Source organism: Neodiprion lecontei, chromosome 4 (assembly GCF_021901455.1).
Source record: "Neodiprion lecontei isolate iyNeoLeco1 chromosome 4, iyNeoLeco1.1, whole genome shotgun sequence".
Lineage (NCBI taxonomy): Eukaryota > Metazoa > Arthropoda > Insecta > Hymenoptera > Diprionidae > Neodiprion > Neodiprion lecontei.
The window spans coordinates 16,658,099-16,681,994 of record NC_060263.1 but is presented as its reverse complement, the minus strand read 5'-3'; the positions used below and the strand labels follow the sequence as shown (position 1 = coordinate 16,681,994).

At 37.9% G+C, this 23,896-nt stretch overlaps 2 protein-coding genes across 3 annotated transcripts; one reads left to right on the top strand and one right to left on the bottom strand.

The window, feature by feature from the left end:
* The first annotated feature begins 6,772 nt into the window (after positions 1-6,772).
* On the top strand, positions 6,773-10,779 carry LOC107225574 (putative ammonium transporter 3). 2 transcript variants are annotated; one of them, XM_015666087.2, is made up of 11 exons: positions 6,773-7,018; positions 7,461-7,746; positions 8,285-8,442; positions 8,521-8,632; positions 8,883-9,088; positions 9,273-9,404; positions 9,631-9,726; positions 9,958-10,046; positions 10,107-10,196; positions 10,264-10,351; positions 10,422-10,779. In XM_015666087.2, exons 1-11 carry the CDS (start codon positions 6,826-6,828, stop codon positions 10,604-10,606), a joined length of 1,635 nt encoding a protein of 544 aa, XP_015521573.2. In that variant the 5' UTR covers positions 6,773-6,825; the 3' UTR covers positions 10,607-10,779. The 2 variants fall into 2 exon arrangements, with proteins under 2 accessions (XP_015521573.2, XP_046595104.1); XM_046739148.1 differs by having other exon boundaries at positions 9,628-9,726; positions 10,422-10,672.
* Positions 10,741-13,357, bottom strand: LOC107225575 (origin recognition complex subunit 4). The gene is made up of 6 exons (XM_015666088.2): positions 13,195-13,357; positions 12,726-12,978; positions 12,291-12,617; positions 11,727-12,224; positions 11,502-11,654; positions 10,741-11,442 (listed from the first exon to the last, which is right to left on the bottom strand). The coding sequence occupies exons 2-6, from the start codon at positions 12,939-12,941 to the stop codon at positions 11,278-11,280; spliced, it is 1,359 nt and encodes a 452-aa protein (XP_015521574.2). The 5' UTR covers positions 12,942-12,978; positions 13,195-13,357; the 3' UTR covers positions 10,741-11,277.
* Positions 13,358-23,896: the final 10,539 nt, after the last annotated feature.

Sequence of the window (23,896 nt, the reverse complement as noted above, 5' to 3'; positions counted from 1 at the left end):
CTCTTTCTCTCTCTCTGTCTCTCTCTCTCTCTCTCTCTCTAACTATCTACCCTATATATATATATATATACACGTGCAATCGAGCAAAAAAGAAAAGTATGGTAACGGACGCAGAAAGAAAAATCTCAAAAATAAAAAAAATATTTATACTATATGCATTATATTATGAGGAAATCGAAAGATTTGGTTTAAATACTTTTCGTTTATGCTTTTACCTGTATTATTGTGATTATTGTTATCATTATTATGATTATTCTGGATCGGAAAGTAGGTCAGATTGTCACGCGAGAAAAGGAACGAGAAGAAAAATCTATAAATTGAAAATTATACACAGCTATTAAAATGGAATCAAATAAGAATACATACGTAATATAATATAATATTAATTATATTAATTACATATAACGTTATGTAGGCATTGAAGTGGCACTTTTTTAGGAGTTATTTCATTTTCTAATTTTTTCACCATATTTGCACGTTAGATAAGAAATACGATATATAAATATAGAAATTTCATATATTATATTACAATACATAATAGGTAAATATATACATTAATTTATTCGTTCATCCGCTTCTGATTTTCTTCTTCTTCGAAATTGAGAAAAAAAAAAAAAAAAAAACAAAAACTAACTTCAGCGAAAACGACGATGATATTTAAATAAAAAATAATACGAAAAACGAAAATAACTTATTCCTAAAACGGTGCCATGTACACATCACGTAAATTGTGCGTTTACGAATTTTACGAAATCACCCACGGGCAGAAATTCCGAAAATCACTGCTGATCAATCTCTTCGAATAAGACACGATTTGCCCTAGTATTAAAATTATAATATATCATATATGATAGTACGTACATAATATACATGATACAATACACCTATAGCTGCCGCATCGAAAAATTTATAACACTTAGACAAAAATAAACTACATTGCATACGATTGTTACCGCCCTTTAATTATAATTATTACCATCGTGTTGCAAAAAAAAAAGTATTTCCGGACTTAGAGAAATGGGATATTCTATCGGTCTGAATTGACGGTTAATCATCAAACATGTCGAATAAATGAGACGGCGCTCCTCGTCTTTCCGTAAAATCAGAAATATCATACCTACTTTTGTATCACGATGTTCCTGATCGTTATTCAGAAACAAGGAAAAACCTTTATTTTAGCCATAATTCTGGATATACACGAATTTTTCGAATTTTCGAAGACTTGAGGTTAATATCCAACATATCGCGTTGTATGCATTGTTTTTAATCATTTCTTCTTTTTCATTATGGAAAGACGTCGATATAGAACTGTTTAAGAAAAAAAAAAAAATAATAATAAATTCAAAAAAAAAAAAAAATTACACCATTTCATTTTTAATATACGAAATTGCCTGCGCAGCTTTAGGCCTAGTACCTATACGCATATATGTATACAGCTATTATACATATTATATTTCGTATGTCACTGATATGCCATGATTACAATGCGAAATTACATACACGTGATAAAACTTTTAAGTAATAATAATACCATTTACGCGTCTGTGAGGTATTATTATCGTTATTATTATTATTGTTGTTGTTATTATTATTACGGAATCGCATTAAAACAGCAATATTCAATGTATATTTATATATATGCAAAATATCTAATTCTTTTCTTCGATGGCTTGCATGTATTTACATCTACAACACAGAGTCCGTTGAAACGATTATCAAGTTACATAACGATGATGGTGATGACGGTAACGATGATAATTATAATAACAGTAATAATAATAATAATAATAAGAGAACAACTAATGCAACAATAGTAATAATAATGGTAATGAACATATAATTAAAATATATGCAGTATGTAATTATACGTACATAATAATAATAAAAATAATAATAATATAATTACAAAGTATAGGAAAGTAACGGAATTCGATCATAATAATACATACAGGTATATATATATGTATGTATATTTTGACATAAACAATCGCGTATTAGCATAGAATGAAATTTGCTTTTGCAAGCTCGTAAACGTGAATAATAATTATCACAGCAGCAACGATAACAAAAACAACAACAGTAAAAATAAGAATCGTAATAACAACGGTACGAAATTTTTGCGCGCTGCATCGCAACTGTTGTACACGATATTATTTTTTCTTCTCTCAACTCGCTAAAATTATAAACAACATGTATAGGTACGAAAACCGGAAGTAACAGAAAAAAAAAATAAATAAATAAAGATTATATAAATATATTGAAACGGGAATAAAATCAATCAAGCTTGCAGAGAAAACGTAATATGAAATACGATGAGATGAATAATCGACGTGGTATTATATTGTACCAGGTGTACAAGGTGAATTTCTAATGACTGAATCGTCTGTCGTTTGATGAAATTCAATGCGCATGCGCTACAACCCTGGAGCAGTTGTTTCCCAGGGTGACCAACGGCCATGAATTTAGACGACAGTTCGCCACGACGACGCATGTAACCTGAAAAATTTTGACAGCTGTCGGTGTTGGGCCCACCTGCCAAGCGACAACGGTCAAGATTTTTGCAATTTCATCCGCGACGATTGGTCACCCTGGCAAACAACTGCTCTCGGATTGTAGCCCATGCGCATTAAATTGCAGCAGACGACGGAACACACTCAGTCGTTAGCAATTCACTGTGTATACATATGCTGTACGGGACATGTAACAAAACACGAAAGTTGAGTGATCACGCGAAACGAATGGATAAATAAATATAATTAGAACAACATATAACAACAACAAAAACACAAATCTGTGCAATAATTATTATTAAAACGCAATATTCAATTTTTTTTCAAACATCTTTTCTCACTAATTTTTTATCAGAAGGCGTTCACGTCGTCTTTATAATTTATTTTCTTTTCCTTCATTCCTCCATATCATCAAATATAACGAACAGTATAAAACTATAAGCTATATACCTAGTAGCTGATCTTGTACTTGTGTAATATAATGACAATAGATATTGTTGTTAGTATTTTTATTGCTATCAATATTATTGATGTTATTATCATTATTATCAGACAAGTATCACACATATGTTTGCGCACGCTGTTCATTTCTTGCTCAGTCCTAGGGTACATGTGTATATAAATTGATATGTATGTACATGCATACGCATAGATACATATTTTAGAGTATTTATACCCACGATAAGTAAGTTGTTATTATTATTATTATTGTTATTATTATCAATGTAATTTAAACAAAATATCATACATAAATAGGATAGTATCGTTGTCACGTGTTATGATAGATAATTTTGCCTATTTATATTAAACAGGATAATTCTCTGCATAGTTTCTCACTTTACGAAGAAAATTTTAGAAAATGGAATTAAAAAAATTTAAAAACATTCTAATGAACGGTAAAAATAGCGAAGGGAACGATTGAAAGTGAAAATTAAGAGAAAAGATTATGGCAAAGAATTGAGTTTCGCTTTAACCGGGCTCGTGAAAAAAAAAATGAAAAAAAATAGCAACAAACATTATAACAATTACGTACAATTGCTGTACGTCATATAATATATAATATAGGTGGTAGATTCACAAGCTGTGGTACAATACAATGTATGTATAATACCAATTAATTAATAATCATACATTTCATGAGAAAAAGACGCACACTGCACGTACATACGAGTATATGGAGCATTCCACGTCAAATCGACCTGACCAAAATCATGACCCTCGCAGATTTATTTTATACTTTGTGAAAACTTTCTGTTAGTTGTCGAAAGTAATTGTGATTTTTTTCTACATTTTCATTCGACAAAACTTAGGGGTTAGCATACGATATAATATATATGCGGAAATCGAGAATATCCGAAGTTCAATTAAGTGTAACTCGAAAACTGTTTATTAATTTTTGAAAAACTTGTAATAAAAAATCTTCAGTTTCGACTGAACTTTAATGCCAAAATATGCAACAATTTATCTGGGTCTCTGACAGTACTTAAAAACCCAAATATATTAGTTTTTGAAATTTTTCAAAAACAGTTCAATTTTTTTCGCTGAAAATTTCAGAGAATACTCCTCTCTTACAATTAGTGTTGAAAAACTTGTGTAAATTTCATCGTTGGCCGAGACTTGGTTTCGAAGTTGCAACTTTTTTTCATACACAGTTTTCGCAAAAATTGTCTATCACGTCATGTCGTGCTGTCGTCGACATGATATGAAATAATTCCAAAACTTTTTATCACGCGGCAAATATATGATTTCACAGAAGCTTTCTCGTGTAATCGTTTCGTGACACATAACGCCCGGTGAGGCCTCTAGTGGTAGGAGGTTTTCTTCTTTTTTTTTTTTTTTTTTACAGGAAACAATGTAGAAAAACATGCATAACTTTGGAATGAAAACTCGGTCCATGATGAAATTTAAACAAGTTTTTGAACACTGAGAGCGCAATGTCCTCTGAAATTTTTAGCGATAAAAACTTCACCATTTTTAAAACATCTCAAAAATTAATATTTTTAAATTTTTAAGAACTTTTGGCAGCCTCAATAAATTTTTGCATATTTTGGCGTTAAATTTCACTGGAAACTGATACGTTTTCGTACGTAACTTTTTTTTTTATATAACTAATAATTTTCGAATTACACTTAATTGAACTTCGCACATTTTCGAATTCCGCACATATAATATCGAATGTTAACATCTAAACAACGTCGAACAAAAACTAAAAAAAACTCTAGAAATTCTGGACAAGTAACAGAAGGTTTTCGCAAAGTTTAAACTAATTCTGAGAGGGTCAGGCTTTTGGTATGGTCGATCTAACGTGGAATGTCCCATATACGTACATATATGTATAGGTATGTCTAATTTCATGTACAATATATAAAAATATATTATATATATATTGACTCCATATATAAGAATATACCTATATATATTATATTGACTCTAAATAATTTTTCTATTACAAAACGATTCAAAGAATATTGATAAACAATGAATATCGACACGTCCGTTTAATATAGCTGTACCTTCGAGATATCGAAGAAGAAATATGGAGGAAATTTCTGTTCGCCCTAAATTTCGAACGTGAAAAAAAAAAATGAAATAAAAACTAATTGTCGTCGAATTGAATTGTAAAATAAGAGAAAGATTTGCAAATATTTTCACCCTGATTTTATCGTTATGTCTTTAGTTTTTATTTTTTCACATTTTCATTTCAAAATCCGCGCTTAGTTTCCTTGTGTATGAAAGCACAGCCTTATCATGATTCAAGCTTTCGTCTCATCATAAAGTAGGTGCACTTTTTTTTCTTAATCTAAGTATATAGTAGTATATATAACAGAGTAATGAAAATGCGCCGATTAAATCTGCAACTTCTGTATAATATGATTATAATGAATCGACGATACTTTACAATTGAACTTTGAATTTGCACAGGGTAGAAAAAAATTTATCGCGTGTGTAAGAAATAAATATAAGTGAAGAAAACGTGTAATTAGGAAAGGAGATGATTTAAAATTGATCACAAGATAATATAACACACACGCACACACAAAATATTTTTCAAGTTCGATTGTACGCTTGTATTACGCGTTTGATAATAATAATAACAATAATAATAATAATAATAATAACAATAATAATGATAGGAATAATCGATAACCGATATAAATTAATAAACCGTCGTTAACGAAAAGCGTTAAAAGTTGCTATATAAATAATTAATTATGACCATTACACACGTACTAAAAATAATTAAATCACGTTATAAACAAACGACGAAAAGGAAATATAATAATACGATTGAATACATAAAATATTGAATAGAATATTTAATTCACGATTATATTGTTATTGTTGTTATTGTTATTGTTGTTGTTGTTGCTGTTGTTATTATTGTTGTTGTTGTTATTAAAACACGTCGATCAAATTCTTATCGCTATACATATTACGAAAAGTCACCGCTGTTTTTATATTGCTAAGATTAAATTATATTATTATGTACCTTATTATAATATATTACATATGAAGTAAGCTTATCATATTAAAAATAATAGATTTTTTTTCTGAGCGCGGCATAAACATATATGTATATATATATATATATATATATATATATATATATATAGGTTATTTGCAATGCACGGCAATTACAGGCTCTCTTATTAAGTATAATATATTACATATTTAATTAATAATGTAATCTAAATACAATATATATACATATGTATACATATTATATGTATACAGGATGAATATAATTATGTACATACATACATATATGTAGATATGTATATGTATATGTATTAACGCTACGATGACATCATATTATATATGTATAAATTTTCATATATTGCATATAAATATGTTTATTACATATTTTTCGGTTTCTATATTGTCTGAATCATTTTTAGTAATACCGTAATACACGTCCAGTCCTCCTTTGCATAATATAATATTGATATTATATTAAGTCCAGCTTTTACCATCCGATTTGTTCTTCTATCTTGCTCCGTTCTTTTTTTTTTTTTTTTACTTGTTTCTCTCTCTCTCTCTATCTATCTCTCTTTCTTTCGAGCCTGCAAACGACTTAAACGATCGTCGTATAGCACATCGATTTGCAGGGAAAGAATAGACAAGGAGACTCGATGGTAAATAATGTACTTGTTTTTCTCCGATTAAATTTCTTTGATCTATGTTTGCGCCCACAATCAACTGCAGTTAGGGTACGATCCAAGTCTGCGCTCGCTAGGTAAAGACCATTTGTCAGTGACTTTGGTCACGTTAGTTGACGTCTACACAAAGGTTTTCGACTTTTTAGGCAGCCGACATGGCGGAATCAACCGACTCCGAGACCCCTTACAACAATTTCTACGTCAAAAATCAATCCGTATTAGGTATAAGCGACTTGCAGAGACTCGAGATCACCGATTTTAGATACTCGAGTTCGATCTACAACGTGTCAAAAGAGGACACGATATGGATCGTCAGCTCCTCCTTCATCATATTCACCATGCAGACAGGTGAGTCCCGGAAATTTGATGCGGCACAATCATTACCAGAAGACTCCGGTAAAATGGAAATCCCAAGAGAATCTGTAGCACAAGTGACTGTTGAGTGTGATTACATAGTTGTCAGTTACTAAATTTATACATTAGCGTAACGTCAAGTCTATTTGTTTAGTTGACTACGTAATATCATTTTTTCAATGGATTTGGTGCTCCAACAAAATCAAACTATCGCAATGATGTGTGAGAAAATGTAGTGCACGTGACCACAACTAGAAAGAATTATAGTATAAGCACATCGTAACGGATATTCTCGTTACAGCTAAGAAACTAATTTTCATTTTCTTACCTAGAATTATCAATACTTTTCGGTTGTGGTCGAAAGTGAAAACAGTTTAGGACTGTGTAGTACGGTACCTGTAACCACTACACAACAAATATTTTACCCGTTTTCCAGGGTTCGGAATGCTCGAGTCCGGTTGCGTGTCGCTTAAAAACGAAGTCAACATCATGATGAAGAACGTCGTCGACATCGTCCTGGGCGGACTCACTTATTGGCTCTTCGGCTTTGGGATGAGCTTCGGAAAGGCTCAGCCCGTCAACCCCTTCATTGGGATCGGCGGGTTCTTAGTCGATCCGAGCATCGATGATGAGCTCATGGGCTCAACCTGCGCTGCGTTTCTCTTTCAGCTCAGCTTCGCCACCACTGCCACAACCATCGTCAGCGGTGCCATGGCCGAGCGGTAAACGCACGTTGCGTTACGGTGCTTGACCATTAACATCGACTTCGAGTGCTTTTAACTCACTTCTGTCTCATTATATGCTCTCGTTGATTGACCAGTGTACCGAGTGGCTCCCCTTCATTTCCAATAATGTCCTAGCGTTCTAGACGTCTTGCCCTGATTGTCGGACCGAAAAGAATCACGATAGGTCAGAACGTCACTCAGAACGCTGAGAAAGCATTGGCGATCAATGGAAATCACGGGGTAAACTAGAAGTCGTGGAATTAATATAATGCAAACGATAAGATACCTGCAAGTCAATACCTAGAATAGAATGTCAATGAATTGACACCGTATCATTTGGCGTGTAGGTACCCCAAAACTTGAAACGATTTTCACCACTTCCAACGCTAATTGTCACGCAACTTCTTCAGCGCCATCATATGATTTCAAGTGATTCTCGAAGAACATTCAGGTCACTTCGGTTTCTTTGATTTACAATTTGATATCGAAGTGTTAAGCTTATGACTTCCTCGGATGATCAATAAGAGCATTTCAGGTGCAACTTCAAGGCCTACAGCCTCTTCTCTTTACTGAACACCGTCGTGTACTGCATCCCTGCCGGCTGGGTGTGGGGCGATCACGGATTCCTGAAGCGAATGGGCGTTGTCGATATCGCCGGATCAGGGCCGGTTCACCTGGTCGGTGGAATTTCCGGCAAGTCGATGATGGAGACGGAGCACATGTCACCCGTTATCCCTTCCATTCCTTAGCTCATGTTTTTTTCCGTTGTAGCCCTAGCCGGCGCCATAATGCTGGGACCAAGACTTGGTCGATACGACAACGGGTTGAACCCTCTTCCACCAGGTTGTCCAGTCAATGCTGTGATGGGAATGTTCGTGCTCTGGTAAATCCCGAGAAGCTAATCACTTGGAAATCACTTGGGGATCGTCTGTGATATTCCAAATGATTTCCAATATTGAAGGCTAGCTTGAATTCCACCGATTTCCAAGGGCTTCGAGCAAATGTTCAAAGTCGTTCAGATTTTCACTGATTCTCAAGCGATTTTCAAGTTTCTGATTTGCAAGTGATTCTTCGAAAGGGGAGAGTCCTTTTTACTTCTATTATGATGCACCCGTGCATTGAATTCTTCCAAGGTGGGGTTGGTTGGCGTTTAACAGCGGAAGCACCTACGGCGTAAGTGGCGATCGGTGGAAATACGCGGCTAGAGCTGCAGTCTCTACGATGATGGGCAGCATTGGTGGCGGCTTGATCGGGTTTGGATTCAGCTTGATGGGTTCGAACGGGATCGACATTTTAAGTCAAATTAACGGCATCCTTGGAGCGCTGGTCGCAGTGACAGGTAAATTTTTCATTCACAATCAGTTTCACCTCATGTTTTGTACAGTTGTTCCTCAGCACTGACCGATCCATTTTTTTTTCTTTTCATTCATGCACTGAGTTTTGATATCCCTCATCATTCCAAAATCGCGTGTTGTACGATATAGAATCACTTATTTCGGCCGTGTATGATTATTCGAATACAGGCGGGTGTTTCCTCTTCCAAGCCTGGGAAGCATTGGTGGTCGGGTCAATCGGCGGGTTTATAGCATGCATCGCGATGCCTGCCTTGGACAAGCTGGGCATAGACGATCCTGTTGGTGCTTCTGCAGTTCACGGTGAATTTAAGCTACGATGAAGGACAAAAAGGCTGGTGGTTTGAATCAAAACTTGGCGAAAGAGAAAAAACTCTGGAGATTTTTAGAACAATTTTGTGTCTCTCTTTCCCTAACGTTTGATTTCGCCGTTGTGGTCCATTGATCCTTCATAGTTTAGGTTCTTGTTTTCTCCCTAGTTACATCGATTTTTTTAAACGACGAGCTTTATAAACATGCATTTAAGTAGGAGCTAGTGGAATTTGGGGAGTTCTGGCGATTGGTTTGTTCGCGGACAATCCTCGACCATTGACAACAACGAATGGCCGAAGAGGCCTCTTCAAAGGTACGTTATAAACGCATCAAGTAATTAAGATATCACAATTATTCGTGCGAAGTAGGATGAAAAATTCTTCATACAAGCCAAGAGAACGAATTTGATTCCAATTATAAACAAACAATACCGAGTATATATAATACTCATCAGTAGTAAAAATTACGATATAATCGCATCCAAATATACCGGGATTATCATAATGTCTTAATTACACCGATTTGCTGATTACCTTAATTAAAGGTGGGGGATGGTACCTACTCGGGATTCAAAGCTTGTCCGTGCTTTGTCTAGCCAGCTGGAGTTTTCTATCGTCGGTTATTCTGTTGTGGGTGAGTATATGTGAAGACGGAAAGAAGCGGACAGAAATTTGAACTTGACCGCAATTACAGATGATCGACAAGGTGCTACCGATCAGAATGAGCACGCACGAAGAATTACTGGGTGCAGATTTGGTCGAGCACAGAGTGAGACACGTGCAGGTGGGTAGATTAGGTAGTGATTTCGCGCGTGTGAATTTTAACGCATACGTTTCAATTTAATTTTCAGGTGGGAGTGAGCAGAGCGGTTTCCGCGCTTCGTCCATTCCCGGATCAAATTCGACTGGAGAATGTTTTGAAAATAGGATTCAACCCAGGTTTGATATTTTTTATCGTGTTGCATTTAAGAGGGGGAATTGATAAAAATTTATCAACTCGATTCCACAGGGCACGAATCGTACTTGGAGAGATACAACCGCAGCCAGAGAGCCCAAAAGCTGAAGAAATTAATGGCGCGCAGTCCGGGAAAAGTGACTGGTTTGAAAAACAACCGAATACAATCCGGGGTGAAGGATCTTTTAAAAAAATCATTGAAGGGCAAAGAGACTCCAAAGTTGTCGTGGATTGAGTAAAAACGAGGTGTGATGGATGAAACAAGTAAACACGTAAAAACAAGATAAGATTTTCACTTTACATCGTTTTTCAATGTATAAATTTATATTATAGAAACTTTTGTATAAATAGAAATACAAACACGTCTTATTACTGAGTAAATATACAATCCACACGTTTTTTTATTTTTTTTTTTTCTCTTACTCTTTGTTCTGCCTTCTCTAGTTTCCTTTTTCATTTTGTTTTCTCGTGTTTTCCGAAATGCAAATAAATAGTGTAAATAAATAAATTAAAGCTTTGAACTTGAAAAATACATGTACGTAAGAGATAAATAATACAATGAGATAATCAAGAGACGAGATCTGTTAATCGCGTAATTCATTTTTTCGCCTAGACTTTACAGTAGTACTAATAATAATAAAATATTGGCTACACAATTAGTCTACAATTTCAAGGTATAACCAACATAATTAAATATAAGTATAGAACTAGAAACTCTACGCATGTTTCATATTTATCTATCGAATACAATAATAAGGGTTGCACGTAAAACCCTATGAATACTGGTAACGGGAACGTCGTTCAATACGAAGGGAAAAAAATGTAAAATAAAACGAAACAACAATCCTATTGTCAAAGAACTGTTCAAGTTTAACACATTTCATTAAAGTTAGTTAAATGCACGGATTTTCTATTGTAAACTGCTGACCGCCCATTGGGAAACTTCAGTCGGAAGCTCGGGATAGTTTTTAACGGCATCGGCTATCTGCTGCCAACCGAGTGAAAACTTATAGAGCTGATGCTCCTTCTCAACTCGTGTGTTCGGCCCTCCAACAGGCTGAATCAGCTCCAAATTCTGTAATTTCAATCATCCGTTATCTATAATGGGAGTATAAATGGCACATTGATGCTCACCTTGATGTGCTCGAAAGCCTTCATGATCACAGGTCGCTGGACGGTTTGAATAGACGAATTCTGATTAGCGAACTTGACGTATCTGTTTAAAACCATTTCGAAATTCAGCGGCTCGTCGTCGTATATTTCAGTCTGATGTTTCATGGCGATAATCTGCAAAAAGAGGTGGATAAAATCGGAAATTCAACAGACTCGCGTCCCTTCGTTCGAAGGTGAAATTCTCACCAGGCACAATTCTAGAACAGACAACCCTTGAAGGGTGAGAACCTTGTCGTCCTGATGGAAGAACTTATTAGCCTCAACGAAATCATTCACTTCTAATTTCGGATGTTTTTCGGACAGCGACGATATAACGAGGGCCAAAAAGTTTCTGAAACTCCTCTCGCTGACATCCAGCTGGTACATTCTCTTCAAAAAATTGACCATAGTCATGTTTTCGGTCAGACTTTTTATGTACTCGTTCCATCTGGCGCCGAACTGCGGATTTATTTTACAATCCTCGTACTGCTGATCGGTTTCGTTTACATTTTCGTCATCAGGCAGACTGAGGAGGTGCTGGAACAACTTGAGACGATCGTCAAAAGCTGAGGTGGGTTGATCTGAGCCAGATGTGTCGCCCGGAAAAAGGAATATCTGTCTATGTGAGAACCTGGACTTGACACGCTTCTCCAAAAGTTCGATAACATCAAGCCTGCAGGTGATTCCAAGCACGCATATCGGGGCCTGGACAAAATTGAGGACAACGAGGGATATATATAACTATTGTTTTATTTCTTGCGTGATGCTCACCTGTGCAGATTGCGCAACGTCGAACAAATTGTAGAGCAGAGTCTGGTTTCGGTGGGCGCAAAACAGGTCGAACTCGTCCAGAATAAAAATTACCGGCTTGGACTGAGTCTTGTCCCCAGACTTGAGACATTCAAGAAGGAAGCTCAAGTTCTCTGCGAACGTGCCAAATACTTTGTCACCGACTGCGTTTTCCAGCTGCATCTGACGTGTGGTGTCTTTGAGCGCAAGACGATCATCCGTATGAACTAAACCATGCAAGTTCACGACAAGTGCTTCATCTTTGAATGATTTTAACGACGACAGCTCTTTCAGTACGCTGTTGATGAGCTAAATTCAATGAAAGATACGTTTTGTAAAGATTTACAGGCTACTTTGCGTTACTCTTGTGTCTTTTAGTCTCCGATATTTGCATACATGTTTTTGGCCACATCTTACCGTGGTTTTTCCACATCCTCTGGGACCGATCAGTAAGGCCGAATTGCTCTCGCCGTTTTCAACGGTCCTTTTCAACAAATCCAGAATATGTACTCGCTCCTTGACGTGATGCCTGAACTTTGTTTCTGGACACATGATTTTTCGCTTCAGATACTTTCTGGTCAGTAGTATCATATTGTCGTGGAAATCTATAGCCATGTTCTGCTTTTTGCTCATAATTATTCTTGTTTGTTTCTGAGTTTGATTTCTTTCACTATCGAAAGATAATGATTACAACATTTTTAGCCCGTTATTCGTGCGATTAGTTTTATAACATTCATTTATCCGTACGGACGATTAAATAAACGTTTAGGTTATGACGGTTGCGTGCGGTGCGATAATCGTTGGTGAAAAAATGATGAATAAAAATCGCAATCCGATTACCAAGAAATAGTGTCGACTAAAATAAGACAGAATTTTGTATACTTACGGTGAAAAAATTCACAGTTCAGGGAGAATTTTATTTCAACTTATTGGATTTAAAAAACGAGAACTTCACCGCACTCGGCAGGCTGACACGGTTAAATGTTTACAATTCACAGATCCAAACACAAACACTTTCGCCCAGTTTACTGCCCGAGCTGTGATCACGACCCTTGAAAGATCCGTAACCATTTCGGGAAAATTGAGTAACGTCCGTCGGTAACGTTGATCGCATTGCTTGTTTTATTCAAACAGCGCATCAGACGCTGCGCCCTGACGGATTCGCAATTTGAAAAAAAACTTTCTAAATCAATGTTTGTTATTGATATTTAGTAAGCCATCGATTTTCTCGGAAACCAAGCCACAGTGCATAAATTCCCGTTATCCTAGTGACAAAACTTGGGGCAAATACCTCTACAACATACCTGCAATCCATTGAAACCATGTCCGAGGGTCCCCTTTCAGATGCACAAAGTGTGTTCATTCCATGTATCTCCTCTAGGCATTCCATCTTTCAGCTCGTGAGCTCGGCACCTAGCCCCGAAATCTTCCGCAAATAGTCTGCATCCAATTCTGATGAGACACTTTTCCTATACGGTAAATTGTCAATTTGTATGCAAGAATGATATTCCGGGTTGATGATGATTCGAGTATGCATAATCTAACGACCACTTTTTATTCGACAGCACCGCGAGCCACGCGTTGTAACAATGAAAATCGAACCGGTGAATTTCGCTGTCTCGATACTTGTAAATTTAGATGCCATGCTGTAAAAATTCTCTGGCGTACCCTATTACGAGTAAAAATCTACATCCCCGCGTTCATTTGACACGTTTTTTTTGTTTTTTTTTTATTTAAGCATTTGAAACCCTTGTAAGGGTTTATATCTGCATACAAAAGTTTAGTTTACAATAGTCTTATAATGGTTGATGTAGTTATTATACTTATTTGTATTGAGTTTTGACAATTTATACTTTGAGGTTACATGTATTCAGAAAGCATTGAATATAGATGCAGGCGCTTAAGTTAGGTTTACAAATTATTAATTCAATATTCAGTGGGGGGCGTAAGTTAGAGTTAGATAGATTGCTGAAAAACTCTATTCTTTGTTGGTCAAATAATACGCATTGCCACAGTACGTGTTTAATATTTTGTTCAAATTCACCGCAGTCGCAATTTGGGCTGTCTGTAACATTTATGCGAAAAAGGAAGGCGCGTAGGTGGTAGTGGTTCGCTCTGCAACGGTTTATCGTGACTATACATTCTCTTGAGAGGTCTTTGTTGTGGAACCAGGGCTTGCAGTTTTCACGGAAATAGTGTGTAAAGTATTTTATGCCTTTAGTTTGGCCTTGTTTTTTTATGACGATATTTGTTTGTATATGTATTTTGATTCGGACGAGCGGCCATTTTGATAACAGCCATTTTGATTTTTTCCTAGCCGGATGAGCAGCCATTTTGATTTTTGCTTAGCCGGATGAGCAGCCATTTTGATTTTTTATCGTCGGACAGTTTGATAATGTGATTTTCGCTATGACGTTCGCTATCGAGCGCCCATTTTGATGGCGGCCATTTTGATTTTTTCACCATCACCCGTAAACTTTCACGCTAATAGTTTGTCCCCAGGGCGAAAAATAATATTTTCCACGTACTTCGAATACATTCTTTTGTGTTAATCGACCGGATGGTAACATCGCAATTAGATAGACAGGGAATGTTGATGACGATCAGTAAACTTTCAGGCTAATAGTTTACCCCCAGGGCGAAAATTTTACATTCGACATACCATTTTGATTTTCCGCCGCTACCCGTAAACTTTCACGCTAACAGTTTGCCCCCAAGGCGAAAAATAATATTTTCCACGTACTTCGAATACATTCTTTTGTGCTAATCGACCGGATGGCGACACCGCAATCAGATATGCTGGGGATGTTCACCACAATTAGATAGGCTGGGAGTGTTGATGACGATTCGTAAACTTTCACGCTAATAGTTTTACTCCCCAGAGCGAAAAATAATATTTTCGACATACTTCGAATACATTCCTTTGTGCTAATCGAGCGGATGGCGAGTGGGGATACCAAGCTTGAACCTTTCACTATCACTCCCCCAAATTGTTACGATCTATCTGCATATATTAACTCAACGCATCCGATGCAGACTCGTCAGTCTTACACGATACGTGCAAGTCAAAAGTTCGTCAAAGTTCTGCAAATATCAGCGTTAAAGTCATGGCCGCTGAAACATACTCAAATATCGTCAAAACGATGGAGAACGTGCACGATTTGTTGGGCGAGCTGCATCCCGAGCAGGAGAATGACGACATCTTCCAGCACTGGATTGGCGTTGGAATGGAAAATCTCCAATTGCTGCGTGATGTTTCCAAGCGCCCGAAAACGAGCAAAGGTGCGAAACTGCAAATTCAGCACACAATCACGCTCGTACAATCCTGGATAGCAAAGATTCGGCAACAGCTGAGGCAGCGACAGCAGCAGCGGCAGCAGCAGCAGTACGCCGTGGTCATGGGTGCTAACATCGGCAGCCCTGCGAGGGTGCAGTGGGACGAAGTCGAAAGTGCTTTCGCCAACCTGATCCGAACAGGAGTCGTCACAAATCTCGGGCATAAGAATTTGGACGCCTTTTTCGACGACGCGCAACGGATCATCGTTGAGCAATTGAGGCTGGTACTGCGCGAGGAGGGTAATGTGAAGGTTAACCTCACATTATCGTGCAAATTTGAAAACATAAAGCACGAGGGGATTGCGGAAGAAGTTAAAAGCTTCAACACCGCCAACATCGCGATCCTCTCCTCAAGCGATATAGACGGTTGGTTTACGCACGCAAGGGCCGATCTACTTGTGAAGGTTGAGGATTTTGAACAACGCGATTCTGGGTGGAGCATGATCGAGATCCTCAATACTGCCGTAAATATCAACCGGTACCAGCCTCTGGCTGCGGGGCTTTCGACATTCGTTGAGCTGCCCAAGGACATTCAGCGGAAGAAAGCGGTGGTCAATGTGAAAAACAAAGATGAAAGATGTCTTCTTTGGTCCATCACTGCAGCACGCCACCCGACCAACACCCACTCCGATAGGACTTTCCATTATCGCCGCTTTATCTCCGAGTTGGACTGTACAGGTATCAAATTCCCTGCTACTCTACATGATGTGAAAAAGCTTGAGAGATTGAATAATTTGCGAATCAATGTATACGGGATAGAATCTCAAACTTTTTCAGATCATGCAAAATCGAATAAAAGCGTCATCGTGCCAATTTATTTGAGCGATCATTTGAGTACCGCGAACTTTGACACGATTCATCTTCTGATGGCTGAGCGTAACCCAGAAAATGATATGGCTCGCGGGTTAACACCAAGATTCCACTTTGCTTGGATTAAAGATCTTTCGCGATTGGTGAGCAAACAATTGTCTAATCATAATGGTCGACTGTTTTTATGCGACAGATGTTTGTGTCACTTTACCGTGAAACATGCCTACGACAATCATCGGCAAGTTTGTATTATGCTAAATAAAGTACGCATGGAATTTCCCGAGTCGAAAGATTTAGCATTTTCAAATTTTCAGAACAAGGGTACCGTCCCGTTTGTCGTTTACGCCGATCTCGAATGTATATTAGAGTATATACCGATTGACGAATTCCAAAATCACGTTTCAACCCGTAAAACACGTGAATTTCAAAGGCATATCCCGCACAGTGTAGCGTACTATGTACATTGCGCGTACGATGAGACTTTATCGGAGTTCCACAGTAAACGTGGCGTTGATTGCATAGATTGGTTCATGCAGCAGCTTAAAGATTTATCGATTAAAGTAGAGTCACGCGTCAAAAACATAATTCCAATGGAGTCTCTTACCCAAGTGCAACACGATCGTCACATGCGCGCAAAGAATTGCTACATTTGCGAAAAGCCGTTTACCCCTGAGGAGAAAAAGTGTCACGACCACTGTCACTTCACGGGTAAATATCGTGGTCCTGCTCATAATCGGTGTAATTTGAATTTCAGAGAGACGCACACAATTCCAATAGTTTTCCACAATTTGTCCGGTTACGATTCTCACTTTTTAATAAAATCCCTCGCGTCAACTTTTCCCGGTGAAATTACCCTGCTACCCATAAATAAGGAAAAATATATATCCTTCACGAAACGCGTTGATGGGACGATGATGCATTTGAGATTCATCGATTCGTTTCGATTTATGGCTAGCAGCATCGATAAACTTTCCAAATATTTGAATGATGCAGACAAGCCCATAACACGTAAATTTTATAATAATCCGACTCAGTTCAGTTTGATGACCCGCAAAGGCGTTTTTCCCTATGAATACGTCGATTGTTGGGGGAAACTCGATGAAACGCGATTACCTGCAAAGAAGCATTTCTACTCGCACCTCTGTGATGCAAATATTTCAGACACCGATTACGAGCACGCTAAAAATGTTTGGAGGGAATTTCATTTAGAGTCATTGGGCGGCTATTCGGATTTATATTTAAAGACCGATGTTCTTTTGCTTGCCGATATTTTCGAAAATTTCCGCGCTAGCTGCTTCAAAACATACGATTTAGATCCGTTGCACTACTACACTGCACCGGGACTTGCTTTTGACGCGATGCTCAAACATACCAATGTAACTTTGCAACTTTTAGACAACCCTGAAATGGTGTTATTTATTGAAAGAGCCATTCGAGGCGGCGTAGCGCAATGTTCTAATCGACACGCTCGGGCCAATAATAGATTCATGGGAACAGATTTTGATCCAAACAAAGCGGAATCGTATCTCACGTATTTTGACGTGAATAACCTCTACGGAGCGGCTATGAGCGTGCATTTACCGGTCGGCTCGTTCGAGTGGGAGTATCAGCACATCGATATAACAAACCATCCGGACGATTCGCCGATCGGTTACTTTCTGGAGGTAGATTTGGACTATCCTGTGGAACTCCACGAGGATCACAAAGACTTGCCTCTTTGTCCCGAGCATTTTACTCCTCCAGGTAGTAAAAACGCCAAACTCGCGACCACCCTCCACCCCAAAACAAAGTATATATTGCACTATAGAAATTTGAAGCAGTGTTTGAGTTTAGGATTGAAAGTAACGAAAGTGCACAGAGTTTTGAAGTTTGCACAATCTCCATGGCTCGAACCTTACATCACGCTCAACACGGACATGCGCAAGCGGTCTAGGAATGAATTTGAGAAAAACTTTTACAAACTCATGAATAACGCGGTGTTCGGCAAGACTATGGAGAATGTACGAAATCATAAAGATGTAAAATTGGTCACAAAATGGGAGGGACGAGGTGGTGCGAGAGCGCTTATTGCCAGGGCAAACTTTCACAGCTGCACCGTATTTGGCGCTGATATGGTCATCATTGAAATGAATCGTGTCAAAGTTCGCTTCGCTAAACCTATTTACGTCGGTGCATCGATTCTAGATCTGTCAAAAATCATTCTTTACGATTTCCACTATAATTATGTGAAATCCAACTTTTCGAACAGCGAGGTCAAATTGTTGTATACCGACACAGACAGCCTTATTTATCAATTTAACGTATCGAACATCTACGATATCATCAAACGTGATGTGGATACAATGTTTGATACCTCTGACTATCCGCCCGACAATGTGTATGGCATTCCGCTTAAAAACAAGAAACGACTAGGGCTAATGAAGGATGAAAATAATGGTAAAATTATGACAGACTTTGTGGGACTGCGAGCAAAGCTGTACACATTTACTACAATGGGCGGGGATGGGGAAAAAGTGAACAAGCGCGCCAAGGGTGTAAAAAATTCTTCGATAAATAGCATCACGTTTGATGATTATAAGCGCTGTCTGATGGCTTACCAAGAGTTGACCCTCCCCCAGTGTTTGATACGAAGTAAGAAACATGAAGTAAGCACGATCGTACAAAAAAAATTGGCTCTCAGTTGGCAGGATGACAAGCGGCAATTGATACCTGGACAGACCGACACCCTACCTTGGGGGTTTGTACCAGCCCCCCAATAGCTATAGGATAAAACTGTAGACGTAGAATTATTGTGAATATTTACGTTTGACGCCTCAGGCGATCCGCCATCATGCGGAAACGATATTTGACTGGATTTGAAAATGTGAATTCATATACTTAACATTTATTTATTTATTTATTTATTTATTTATTTATTTATTTATTTATTTATTTATTATCAATATATTGAGAAATTATCCATTTTTATTCGTTTACCACGTGAAAAGTTTTCAGAAAACGAAAAAAAGTTTTCAGAAAATGAAAAAAAGTTTTCAGTGGTACCGAGTATGGCACATGTGCATGCAAAGGAGACAGCTATAGGATAAAACTGTAGACGTAGAATTATTGTGAATATTTACGTTTGACGCCTCGGGCGATCCGCCATCATGCGGAAACGATTTATACTGGATTTGAAAATGTGAATTCATATACTTAACATTTTATTTATTTATTTATTTACTCATTTATTTATTTATTTATTATCAATATATTGAGAAATTATTCATTTTTATTCGTTTACCGCGAGAAAAGTTTTCAGAAAATGAAAATAAGTTTTCTGAAAACGAAAAAAAGTTTTCTGAAAATGAAAAAAGTTTTCCAAAAAATAAAATGTGCAATAATCGTATGGAAAAATGCAGATTATTATTGTTATTATTTTCATGGTATCGAGTATGGCACATGTGCATGCAAAGGAGATAAGTGTGGAAATATTTGTATATTCAAATCTTTTATTGTAATTCGGAAAATACATACAAATTATGTTACATGTCTGTTTTATTTATCCAGCTATTGTGCGAACTATCAAAACCCAACCACTTCACATAGACCCGATTCCCCCGTTTGCGTAATACTTTCTCCACAAGATAGCCGTCGGGGTATTTTACTTTGCCTAGCTCCTCCTCGTAGAAGCCCCCCTCGATGGGATGATCTTGATAATCGGCAAGTTTGTACGTCGGTGGATTGGTATTTTTCACCTCACTCACGGTGAATATTTCAGTCGTCCAATTGGGCGTATAGCCTTTTTCGAATACATTCTTGTACTTGCTGATTCGAACTCGATCGCCCACACTGAATTTCCGCGCCCGATCACTTCGTTTGATTTGCCGAGGCTTGTACACGCGCTACGATACAGCTGTTTTTCATTCTCCGTGCTAACATCCACCGGTTTCATTCGAATCGTGCGATGTCTGGTGTTGTTGTAGGACTTCATTAAATCAGCCAAAATATTAATCCACTCGTACGGTCCTTGGAGAGTGAACCGCTTCCACATTTTATTTTTCAATGTTCGATTAAAACGTTCACATATCGACGCCTTCGAGTTGCTAAATGTCGAATACATGTTGATATTGTGATCCTTCACGAGGGCTTTGAATTCGCTGTTGTAAAATTCTTTGCCCCGATCAACGTGTAGATGTGTAAGTATACGGCTCTGGGTCAGTACAGATTTCATGGCAGCAGTAACATCTTTCCCACTCTTGAACTTTATCGGCACAGCCCACGCGTACTTGGAAAATATATCGATGATTGTTAGTAGGTATTTGTATCCCTTGTTGTGCGAGCTGTATGCGGTCATATCGACGAGATCAGCTTGCCAGGTCTCATCCAGTCCGCGTACATCTACGAATCGGCGCGGATAGTTGCGTCGAGCCTGTCTGTGAAGTTCGGCAGCTATGACAGCCTTCATTGTTCCCCACTCTCGACCTTTCAATTTTTCGAATCGCCGTCCAACCACTCTGGTTCCTCAATCGATACTAATCCCCTGCTGGCCTGCCCCCAGCGTCGGTGTTGCTTGCTCCCCAATATGTTTGATGCGACTCAACTCATTTTTTATGATTTTGTTATTTATGCGCAGCTGTTTCAACTCCTCGTTGTGATTATGCGCGAAACTCTCAAAATTTGATTGAAAAGTATCCACAATATCCACAGCCATAGACTGTAAAGCAGTATTGAGAACTTTTAAGGAAACGGCATCGTTTTCCATCTGAGGATCGGCGATATTACACAATCGTTTGCTGTCTATATCGTAGTGGTTATCGGTAGCGGTTTTGAATCCAACACCCGGAGGTCCCCGAATAAATTTTTTACCCCCACCACGCTCCGAGTGTCGTCCAAATATGTCTATACTCATCGCTGGACGGCCACTGAACAAATGATGATTCTATGTTCATCCGCCGCTAATAAACGATTCCAGCCTCGCGCAACTCCTCGGTAATGGAGACTATTTCGTTCGAATAGCTGGTATTGCCTGCAGCCTGTGACGCCATAAGCAGTCGGAGACAATCTACAATTTCATTCGGATCATCCCAGTAGACATAATCAATAATAAGTATTTTTATTTCTTTTAACAGATGCTGCCTCCAACAATACATTTATATATATATATATATATATATATATATATATATATATATATATATATATATATTTATTTTACATTTATTTGAATAAATTATATTACTTAAAATTAGGTGTAACTGTAATTCGAAATATATATATATATATAACTACAATAAATTCTATTAATAATTTTTCTGTTTTTCGAAAAGACAGAACGATTTCGTGAGAGACCCCGTGCACTCCTTGACATACCACTTCTTCAAACGCTGAATATTTTCGAAGGCGCAGTTGTATCCCGTTGAAGCGTTTCCATGATAATCACAGCACCAACCCGCCTCTTCCATATGTTTCAGTTTTTCCAGTGATGGTGCTGAAATGTGTAAATCTTCCATGTTTATTACTTGTTTTGTCCCACCAAGGATCTTCGTCAGCCACCGTTTCTTCTCCTCACCTTTGACATATACATAGCATGCATATTTAACAGCCTTTTTTACAATTTTCTGCACCTCAGCATAAGGTTTGATTCCCGCATTCCAGGGTATTCCGTGAAAATTGCGTGTTGGCCAAGCGTTAGTAGCTTTGTGTTCAGCTGGTAGATCCGCCCAAGCGTACGGCGGTTTGAAGAGAATGCGGCTCAAACCCGATGAGTTTATGTTTGATGCAAAGTTCCTTGGGTATAAATTTATCGTTGGGGCCAACGAAACTTTGAATGTCCATGATCATCTCCATATTGCAAGTTGGAACAGTGCTGTTTGTTACGCTCAAATTGCTCATCTGTCACACAAAAATTCAAATTTGTTGTATTCGCCTCCTTGATATTTCATTCGTAGAATGCCCTCGATTATCGTCTTTTGCATGGCGTTGAATTGCACCACATCATTTTCCATGAGGCTTACAATTCGTGGGGGTAAAAATATTTCGAATTGTTCATTGAGCGCGAGAAGAATACTCGTGCCGTACTTAGTATTTACGCGCCTTACCCCCGTCACGCTGTACTCCTCCCCAACCTCCAGATCTGACATTCTCTTGGTGGGTAGCGTTTCCAGGTGACAGACGAGGTTGATTTTATTTAGATCCATCACGTTCGATGTAGATTTTATAAATTTGACGTACTATGGATACTGAAGTTCACAATGGGAAAACTTTGAGAACAATATAACGTGTTGAATGAGCTCGCGATTTATATACCAACTAACCACACTCTCCCCCCTAATAAATTCTTGAAAGCGAAAGTTTACGAATCATCATCAACATCCCCAGCCTATCTAATTGCGGCATCACCATCCGGTCAATTAACACAAAAAAGTGTATTCGAAGTATGTGAAAAATATTATTTTTCGCTCTGGGGAGTAAAACTATTAGCGTGAAAGTTTAAGAATCGCCATCAACATTCCCGACCTATATGTATAATTGTGGCGAACATCCCCAGCTTTACTTAAAATTAGGTGTAACTGTAATTCGAAATATATATATATATATATAACTACAATAAATTCTATTAATATTTTTCGAATGTAAAATTTTCCCCCTGGGGGGTAAACTATTAGCGTGAAAGTTTACGGATCGTCATCAACATTCGCTGTCTATCTAATTGCGATGTCACCATCCGGTCGATTAACGTAAAAGAATGTATTCGAAGTACGTGGAAAATATTATTTTTCGCCCCTGGGGCAAACTATTAGCGCGAAAGTTTACGGGGTAACGGTGAAAAATCAAAATGACTGTTCATCCTGCCAAGAAATAAAACACATTATCAAACTGTCTGACGATAAAAATCGAAATGGCTGCTCATCCGACTTAGCAAAAATCAAAATGGCCGCCGTCAGACGGTAAAATCGGTCGATTATACTGGTGACGTCATAGCGAAAATCACATTATCAAACTGTCGGACGATGAAAAATCAAAATGGCTGCTCATCCGGCTAAGCAAAAATCAAAACAGCCACCATCAAAATGGCCGCTCGTCTGACTAAGCAAAAATCAAAATGGCCGCCATCAAAAAATCAAAATGGCCGCCATGGTCACGTCAACCGGTTACGTCACATGGTTACGTCACCTGGTTACGTAATGTTTGTTTTGATTTAGAACTGTCATATCCTATCTACTTCCGGCTAAGCAAAAATCAAAATGGCCGCCATCAAAATGGCCGCCATCAAAAAATCAAAATGGCCGCCGTGGTTACGTCAACTGGTTACGTCATGTTTTGGGTTAGAAGTGTCGTATCTTATCTACTTAATGTAGAAGTTTTGTCTTTTCAGGAGATAGGGTTAGACCTAGCTCATGCAAGTTTTGGTTTACTTGTTTTGCCGCGATTTCAAGGTTATCTTTGCACAGTGATAGAGGTTC